Source organism: Bufo bufo, chromosome 2 (assembly GCF_905171765.1).
Source record: "Bufo bufo chromosome 2, aBufBuf1.1, whole genome shotgun sequence".
Classification (NCBI taxonomy): Eukaryota; Metazoa; Chordata; class Amphibia; order Anura; family Bufonidae; genus Bufo; species Bufo bufo.
In genome coordinates, this window is record NC_053390.1 from 54,858,589 (window position 1) to 54,869,115 (window position 10,527).

Consider the following 10,527-nt stretch of genomic DNA (forward strand, 5'->3'; position numbering starts at 1 on the left):
ACAATAGTTACAAGCATAAATTCACAAGATATATTCTCATTTCTCATATTCTGCTCAAGTTGGGTCTAGGATTCCAGTCCATTTCTATTCAGCAAATTTTGTACTTTCTACCTTAGAAATGATCTTTTTTTTCTTTATTTTATGATGAGAGATCAGCTATTTGGCCATGTTCCAGTCTCTCTTAGATCACTACATATCATGCAGACAACTTCTCTTTTTCACATCAGAGCGACTCCCAGACCCAATGTCATTGTGACTTCCTCAGTATTTCCACCATGAACAGTCCTCTCCAACTGACCCAACAGGTTTTTGTTGATGAGGAACCCTCATTCAACAGTGTTACAGCCACATTGTTTGAATAAACAATCCTATGTCTGATATATGTAGTAGTGCGATATGCAGCATGGTATTGGGGTATATATAGTCATTATATATGGGCAATGTCAGACTGGGGTTCCTCAGGTCCAAAAGAGGATATAATTCCGAGGTCACTCAGGGCTCAGTTCACATGATGATAGCAGATCCCAGAGACCAGTACCTATTGGACATTTATAGCGTATGTCTAGGTGGGAATACCCCTTTAATAAGATCTGATGGATGAATTATCCAGTGGTAAACGTATGGCTCCAAAGTTATCTCCAAATAGGGTAGTCTACTGCTAGACCTTTGGGCTTCATTATCATGTCAAAGCCTCTTGTCGGCCAGTCAAACCCTATAGGCCATCAATATCAGATCGGCGGTGGTCCAACTCCTGGCACCCTCACCATTCAAATGATAGTAGGAGCCACAGCACGTCAGGACTAGCACAGCTCCATACACAGAGCTCTGTTAGTTCTGGCACCGTGACTCCTATCAGTTGATTTTTCCCACGTGTACTTTTACTGTGTGAACATACCCTAAGGTGACCAAATTATGAAAAGCTAGAAAACAAGTTAAGGCTACTTTCACGCTAGCGTTTTGGCTTTCCGTTTGTGAGATCCGTTCAGGGCTCTCACAATCGGTCCAAAACGGATCAGTTTGCATTCTAATGCATTCTGAATGGAAAAGGATCCGCTCAGAATGCCTCAGTGTGCCTCCGTTCAGTCTTCATTCCGCTTTGGAGGCGGACACAAAAACGCTGCCTGCAGCGTTTTGGCGTCCGTCTGATGAAACTGAGCCAAACGGATCCGTCCTAGCACACAATGTAAGTCAATAGGGACGGATCCGTTTTCACTGACACAATCTGGCACAAAAGAAAACGGATCCGTCCTCCATTGACTTTTAATGGTGTTCAAGACGGATCCGTCTTGGTTATGTTAAAGATAATACAAATGGATCTGCTCTGAACGGATGCAGATGGTTGCATTATCTGAACGGATCCGTCCATGAGGGATCCGCACAAAACGCGAGTGTGAAAGTAGCATAAGAAATTAGTTTTCCTGAGAAAAGTTACATTGGCCCACCAGACTAAAGGAAGATGCTCTCTTAGGCACAGACACAATAATGAACCCTAAAGGTCCCGAAGAAGACAACCTCATTTGGAGGTCACTTTGGAGCCAATCACCTCTATTTCTTATGGGCTGATTCACAAATCTATTACATGCTGGGTGTACAATGAGAACGTTTACTATACATGTAAAAGTGGACACACGCCAAGTGGATGGAGGGTGGCCATAAGGAACCCCACTGTGACAGTGATCTTGAGGGACAAAGCTGAATAAAAACACAATTACAGCAGAGTCGTACTAAAACCGGATACTTTATTTCTTTGCAAGATACAAGCAGATAAAACAGCGCGTTTCAGGCGCCCCAGGCCGACTTATAAGTACCTGTGAAGCACCAGTGGAGTAGAGCTGGTATGGGTGTTCACCCATTCTTCAGATTTGTTTTAAGACCACATCTCAACTTTAGATCTGGTTTCAAGGATGAGCATCAATTCCTTTAGGCTAGAGCTACACAGCGACATGTCGTCAAATGACCTAAGCCCACAATTTTGTGTTACCACATCATACCTAATTTTAGTGAATGTGATCCAACTGAGACCTTCAAGGTACTGAAACCGTGACCCAGAAATCCAACTATCATTAGGTGCAAGTAGCAGCCTGACATGTAACCATGTAGCTCTAGCTATATGGGTTTAATGGTGCCTGGAGATGAGAACCAGGGATGGGATGAAGAGGTTCTGCCATTTGTTCTGGTTCTTGTTTTGGTCTCAGTGTATAGATGCCTATTTGTTTTAAGGACACTTGAGAGACCTTGGTTTCACCTTATGCATTGCAATGGGTCCAATCCGCTGTAGAAATCCACAACAGAATTGACATTAGAAAATCTACAACATCCCCTTGATTCCATGCAGACGTTTGTACTACATGTGACTAGGATTATGCAGAATCCATATGACCACTAGGATCCACCCTGGGTCACCCATATGGTGGCATTTTCTAAAAGTCTGACTGTTCATCCAAGGATGGTTGAGCAGGAGCACGTAGTCCCACAAACTAGCCAGCACCGGACACAGAAAGCAGATTTTCTTCCATAGTCCAACCCGATTTTGCAGTTTCAATACCATTATTGTCTGGCTTTAGATATTTAGCTGAGCTTTCACTCTGAAGGAACGCACAGACTATAGAATATCAATATGTATTAAATAAGCAAGAGATATAAGCAGGAAGATCAAGGCGTTGCTGGAGACTTTGCATAAGGTAAAATGGAGATGTCTCCGAGATATGGAGCCTGTCTGTGTAATCTAATGCCTGAGGACAAGAACCTTCCAGGTATCTACGTGGGTGCAGTCAATATGACCGAAGCGCCTTAATGAAGAAGAAGAACAACTTCACCGACTCAAAGTCTGGACGAAGAAACTTTGCTGAGGACATTCAAAGAAGCCAAAATTTCAATAATGTTATTATAAAGAGGATTCCTCAGTGCTGAGAATCAGATATGTTTTAAAAGTTGGATCCAGGAACTTGAAAAAGAAGGTCTACAGCTCCGCTATCTTATTCTGGTAACCAACCAAAAACAGCCCGCAACAGCAGACCATAATCGGTGTCGCCCCCTACAGCTACCGAAAGAATCAAGAAGGAGAAAAGACCTCAGGGAAGGTAAAGTTTTGGAAACTGCACCGAAAATTGTGCACTCAGCCTTCTGATGTGGTGGTTCTTTAAGATCATGCTCATCACCCCCTAAACTAGCTCACATTAGAACTTCTATTCCCACCCCATGCAAATTCAAACTTGCTTTTTAAAAGAGAAAAACCCTGCTTCTGTCCACTACCCGACTTCAGAAATATTTATCTACATATAGCAGCTCTCCTAACTTCATGCCCCATGATCTCAAGGGTTCAGACAAGAAGGTCTATGCAGATTAGGTCTATTATAAACTATAGTTTTATGGATCATTCTCAGGATACTGTAGAGCCACAGATGCAGGTGTAAGGCACAGGAGAGGCTGCAGACTGTGCCACGTGCAGCAGCATGCAGCATGTCACAGGTATTGTGCGAACTCCAGCCCACCGCAGGAAGGGGCACACACCATTGGTTGGCAATAGCTTTATAGCAGCTGCAAGAAATCGTAAGAAGCCTGGACATGATTCAGTGGCAACAGCGAATTACCCAGGGCTTAGAAGATTTGCAGCTGTCATCAAGTGCATTCTTGCAGAGCTGTAGCTAGGCTTTATTTATCCAGTCAGATCAGTTCAGGACCCTAGCCCTTTATCCAAATACCCAAGCCATGGCAAAGTGTCTTGTTGGCACCCTCCATTGGTTTCAGACGTCACAACTACAGGGGAGACTCCACATAGGAGTCTATGGTTGTATCGATACTCACCTGCACCAATACCATACCACTTCGTACCATTGCTTACTGGTTCCCACTGATCTCTTCTTTCGTTTACAGTTTGGACATGCAGAAAATACCAGGCAAGGTCCGCTCAGCCAATCCCTGGCTGCAGCAATGATCTGCCTCCGCTGGTGACTGGCTGAGTGGGCCTTTCCTGCTTGGTCGAAACTGGATGGTTTATCTTTTTAAACCATTTTCAGCATTTTAGTACAATTTTTACTGTTTGGCAAAAGATTTGTCTCTTTTGTCCTGTAACAAACCACTGGGACAAGTCTTACTGGTTGACTATAAAACGGTGCATTCCAGGAAAGACCATATTAGAATGTGGTATTTTGGGTACATAATGATTGGAAGGCCGTAATATAGACTAGAATATATAAACCCTAAAAGACATCTGTTCCTGAAAAAAGTCCAGCTAGGAGCCATCAATGGCCATGACTCCATCATAAGTGTGGCCTGACTGTGTCCCATGGATAGCACACTGGTTCCAGGTCCATACCTGACCAGGGGCAACATCATTATAGAGTTTACATGTTCTCCCAGTAGCTGTATGGGTTTACTCTGGGTTCTCCAGTTTCATCCAACCTTCCAGCCACAGACTGATAGGTTTATTGGCTTCCTATTAAACATTTGGCTGGATGTAATAGGGAGATTACATTGAGAGCTCTATGGAAGTTTATCAGTGGTAGTTTATAACCTTTGGCATATCTCACAGACCAGTTAGAATCATTGCTATAAAGGAAATCAGCTATTGATACCCAAAATCTGAAAAGCATGAGCTATATTATAAAGCATGAAAGATGGACGGAGGAAATCTGATCTGAAGGAGGAAGACTTCAGACTACTTGGCACTCCTATGGACAATGCAGCTAAGCTGGGGTCACTGATCAAACCTGTGCCTCAAGGTGGTCATACACATAGGATTTCTGCAGGACCAGCCAACCATATAAAAAGTGTATGGGGGTGCCCTGACATTACCCGGCACCAGATACCAGGAGAGTGTGTGTATATGGGAGAATGGAAGAATAGCATTTGTCTATAAGATGATGACCAAGCTAAGTGTGACCCTTAAAAAAAAAAAAAAAAGGCCCTCAAATTTCCCAAGAAGAACAAACCAAAAGATGTCCATTGTTCTTCGCAACCCCTAAGAGCTACAAGATCTATGGCCTAACCAGACTCGTCATAAGCAAAATCAATGGAATGAGAAAATATTAATGAATGACATTCGATAAAAATCAGATGCCCCTATCATGAGAATGCAGCATCAATATTAAACAGACTGGCACAATCACAAGAAGTGGAGACAAATGGGTTTTGTGCACAAGAATTAAATATTTATTTGGCTATTCATAATACTTTCCCCATAATAATTGCATTGTTGTATTAGTCTAGAATAAGCCTCGAACAGAAGATACAAATTATTCAGCAAATCAATTATTGCATATATGTATATTTCAATAGTAGCAGCAACATAAAATGTTCAATAACACCAAAATAGATGGACATTTTTCATACCATTGAGGTATTTAGTCTTCTTGCGTTATCCATATGGAGTCCGCCTGGCGTCAGACCACTTAAAGTAACAGAGAAGAATTACACGGGTTCAGTTACTTGTAACAATCAACGCATAGAAGTGGTATTGGATACAATGTTTCATTCACAAACCACAGGAAAGATTTTTAGGTGATTTCAGGATGTTCCTCAGGGATCGGCCGACTATGGCGGAGTTGGAAAGAGCAGAAGACACAATCCCGCAATCATTTACCACACTTATGGTTGTGCCGTGCACTGAAGTTGGATATATACAACAGACATTTGCTTGTGGACAATCCAATATGTATGGGGAAAGCAAAATGGCCGTCCTGAAATCTCCAATCAGGTTTTTGAACTTTGTTTCTGCTATGTGGTAGCAGATGTGTCTTACAGACACTTATCCACCTAGAAGTCTATGGGGGAGTTAGGGAATAAAACTATCGGCCAACATCTATCCTATGTGTAAGCGCAGCTTCATTGATGACCTTCAAGATTTGGTGTACATCGAAAAGGTCATCGACGCGCTCCCCTTCTCAGCTCCCGAAATGCCCAGCAGACTACCCTCTAGGAGGCATTTCTTTTTCTATACCAGGTCCAGTGACAGGAGTACACACTGATAGAATAAATAAAGAGGATGCTCTGTACAGACACTGAATCAGCAAGAGATGCTGCAAGATGGGAGCTCAGAGGAAAGAACAAGCCAGCAGAATTCTGATTGCAGCTCCGGATGCAAAAGTTTCTAACTTTAAGTGATTTAACAGTTGAGGCAAATGGCTAGATGTAAACCATAAAATGGGGTCACAAGAGGTTCCATAACCAGCAGGAGCTACAGCTGATTAGGGAACCCCTTTTCCCTACCTCTCAGGAATGAGAATTTAGGGGAGGGCAATTAGACTGTGATAGGCATGATAAGGTTTAGCTAGCAGGATTGAGAAGACCAAGTACACTGAAATTAAATAGTCTGTTGGACAGTGGTCTCTAGCTGGCTGGCTCACCAGATGTTGCTAGATTCTAAACATAGAAAGCCCTGGGACCTTAGATAACAGCTGTACTAAATCCTTCTCCCTGGGACATATGCATTAAATTCTTCTCCACCTTATCAAATCATATTGAACACCTCAAAAAAAATGAAACATCTCAGTCTCTGTGTAACCCTCCACACTGCAGCTAATCTACAAATGCACCCATCGATTATCTGTCTCCGTTACTCAACGCACAGGTTCAGCTTACCTATTACTTTTATAAAGTATTTTTGAGTACTGTTTGTGGTGATGAGGGACTAGATCGTTCGATCAGGTGCAAAACAAGGAATTGTAACAGGCAGATAGCCCTACAGGTGAGCTTGATGGCAGCTTATTGGCATCATAGTGGTCAGGTCACAGTATGATGTCACACAAGAGGTCGCCCGAAACACAACAGTCAGATTTTTTTTTTGTAAGACAGGTGCACCACAAAAGCTCTCAAATTTACAAAAATATTAAGACAAACACTACTAAAAGGCGTTTTCTAAGAGTAACTAGAGCTGGTTTCATTGTACGCCGTTACATATACATAGAAATACGCACATCCATTGAAAAGTTCCGGTCGAACGTTTCATTAACAAGACACATGACGCTACTTTATCTCCGGAACTTCTGATATGTGATCTGACATCTCGTCAGGTGAAACTTAAGCCACACGTTGAACGTGTGAACCACCTGTCCTCACTACCATCATCACGAGGGGACAGGCCATTGTCTCCTACAAAGTTTCCACACATTTGAAATACTCTGTGCTACTTGGGAACCAAGCTCCTTCCACTACGTTACTATACGTCTGGGACCCTGTACTTGCTCCGTGTCCTTTCTAACACATTCCCCTCCTGTCACATGCACTCCTGTACTCCTGACAAGAATACACATGATCCTTTCCGGAAATACTCTGTGTTGCTGTGGCTATTCCCATAATGCGATTCAAGGTAAAATGGACTGATAAGACATTCATTATAAGTTAGATGTATTATAAGACAGGGTTTCATGACAAACTTATTTTATTGTCTTTTTTGAATCTTTACGGTCCTTTCCCTTCTGGACTTTGCAAAAGATATTTGCTGATTTTGACAATTTTTGACAAATTTTACAATTTTATCGTTTGCCTTGACCAACAACCAACAACTACCAGTGCTGGTCAAAGTCGTCTTTGCCAATTATTAGATAAAAAAGAGATATAAAGTCAATAAAGTCTATAGATTACAGGCTGTGAGTACATACCTCCCAGCTGTCCTGCTTTGCTAGGGACTCTCCTATAAAACGGTCAAAAAGTCGGAGGAGCTTATGTAAATATGCTCAAAAGTTGGTGCACCCATGCAGATCGGGGAAGCCCTTTAAAAAAAAATTCACAAATGAAGAAGGAAATGTCCTGCCAGGACCGCCATGTCCAAGTACATCAGGGGGGTGGGACGGTCTCCTTCATGACTAAGGGCAGAAGCCTTTTTAAAAAGAAGCAGGTACCAAGGGTCCGGCTTTTCTTAAATATGACAACCTGTTATCCTGAAGGGAAGGCACGTCCGCCCATCCATTACCCCTAAAGTACCACAAACAAGGTAAATGTAGCATTACGTGGCTGCCACTCAAATGAATATCCATTCATGTAACGCATGGACACACCTAAGCGGCTCGCTGTTCTGGCTCATGGGTAAGGTCCCCAGCAAGGTACCCCCCCCCCTCCTCTGCCCTAATAATAGGTTTCAAAGGGCATACGGACAGGGGATGTCCTAGTGAGATGACCCCCTTTAAGTCCCATCATATGATATATGATAAGCTCTGTAACGAATGTAGCGCCAAGCAACGTGCTGGAGCATGCGGAGGGTTAAACATTTATTACCCAGATAATGGGTTCTGTTGCATACATTGGGTCTGAATATTTCATGAACACGTCTTGCTGAGTAGCCATAAGTAGCTACACAGACGTGATCTTGTAGGAAACACGAAGGATTTAATAATTTCCAGCAAGTTTTCTTCCAAAGCCGTTAATAAGAGCAGGGTTGAATAATTCATCGTTACTGTCTCAATGCAAATGCACCATGAAGAACAGTAAATACACGGAACGCCATCAGCTGGAAAAATCTGACTTTTACGTTGCTGTAGGTTCATGTATTAGAAGAACTTGACATTTTATCAGGTAAGAAAATCTCTAAAAAAGAGTATGAAAAAAAAAAACAAAACACAAAAAAAACACAGAACCGTGTATGGCACAGGAGCCCTGATGGCGCATCTCCAATCACCGGGATGTAAAAGACAAGCAATCTTTGATACAACGTTCCGGGAACAAGACATCAATAGATTCAACCACAAGTTCAAGACGTCCATCCTATGAATGAGGGACAACAGGAGGCCTCTGTGTAAGAACCAGGTGTGAGCCCTCCCTTAGGCTATATTCGATTAAGTTTTTCTACGCAGATTTTGGTGCGGATTCCGAATCTGTAAACTGTACCGAAAAGGCTTGTTGATTTCAGTGGGAAAAAACGTTTGTTCATTTGCCCTATTGTTAGTTTATATGGTGTGGAAAAAAGAAGTGATATTCTTGGAGTATGTTCACATTTCACGTTTGCGGAATCTGAATAGGAATTCATAACTCGCTTCTTTTTCCACTTGTGGTTTTAAAAACTGCACCGCTCCAAAAATCGTGTGAAACTGCTTAAAACATGTGGCAAAACAGTGTCTGGGAAAAAAAGGCATGCAAAAAAAAAAAGTGTGCAGAATCTTGAAGCCAATTCTGCATTAGCTTTTTTTCAGCACTCAAAAAACCCTGTGTAAACATAACTTCGGTGCGGATTTGGCGTTGAATCCACATTGAAACTTCCTATTGCAATGGGCAGGATCAAAAACCATACAAAAACGGGTCAAAACCCACATCCAAAAAACCACGAGGAATCCGGAAGCGGATTATCGCATAATTTTTTCCAGCACATAAAAAACTCTACAGAAATAGGCAGAGCACCTCCATTGCGTCTCCTACTGCAACTGGTGCTGCTCAGCTGCCAAGTAGACAGCAAGATTGGAGGCGTGTTGACTTGCAGAAGACATGCAAGGTTGGTGGCATGTTGACTTGTAGAAGAAGACAGGCAAGGTTGGAGGCATGTTGACTTGTAGAAGACAGGCAAGGTTGGAGGCATGTTGACTTGTAGAAGACAGGCAAGGTTGGAGTCCTCCCTTAGCTATACACAGGTCTACTGAGAGTTGAAGGAACACAATGAGTGTGCTCATCATACATAGCATATCCAGGTGTCCAACAGGATTAGATGTTAGCACAAAGCTTGTTTGGCCAACAGCCATCCCACTCACCAATACACGCTTCGCTCATCCAAGAATGCTCGTGTTCTCAATAGAGAGACTGGTACAAGCCACTTCCAGACACCAACATGCCCAATCTTACTTTCCTACAACATCTGCCACTAGAGGAGAATCGGGACACACCAATGCACATTAGATGGTCAGCTGGTCCAGATGAAATCTGAGGGTTTGGATGACATTAATCTAATGTGTGTGGCCACCTTTAGTGTTTCTGTAGCACGGCCATATTTAGTGAAGACTTGCATAAGTGACAACTTCCCCCAAAGGTGGTGGCTTCCTTTATCTTTGGGGGCGCATTCAAATTTAATTTCCAACCCACTTGGATTTGAACATCCTTTGAAGGGAGAGATTTTTGTCGATTTACAGACTCAAATGTAAGATTGTTCCACAGTTTCTTAATATGGTCATGAACCTCTCAAACATAAAAGCACTAAAATAATGGAGAACATGATAGGATTTTATGTTCTTCATTTTCATTGAGGAACATGGTAATAGATTCAAATACTTGAGAAAACTTTAGGAGGAGAGAAATATAAACTTGCCCATTTAAAGGAGACAAATTCAATAGAAAATCCCTACTTCAGTGCAGATGTCTTCTCATTCTCAGTCATGAGTCGGTATCAAGCAGGTCAGTCTATGGTTTAAACTCATAATTCACTACACCCGACAGGTTCCAATAACATTCATATTACAACCATAGCCATGAGCCAACCAATACAGTCTGCAGCACATTCCAGGTAGATGTTCCGTGTGATATTTTGTGAGAACTACCAAGAACTTGTGGAGATTAAGCCCCAGTAGGTTTGGACTTGGCAAAACTTAATATTTGCCAGTAAAAACGCTACCT

General features: G+C 42.3%; 1 protein-coding gene across 1 annotated transcript in view; it reads right to left on the bottom strand.

The window, feature by feature from the left end:
• Positions 1–5,138: 5,138 nt before the first annotated feature.
• CTIF (cap binding complex dependent translation initiation factor) overlaps positions 5,139–10,527 on the bottom strand; it is a 185,130-nt gene continuing 179,741 nt past the window's right edge. Inside the window, exon 12 of the mRNA XM_040421115.1 lies at positions 5,139–5,389. Within this exon, the coding sequence (XP_040277049.1) occupies positions 5,357–5,389 (33 nt within the window). The 3' untranslated portion in view covers positions 5,139–5,356. The remainder of the gene's footprint in view (positions 5,390–10,527) is intronic.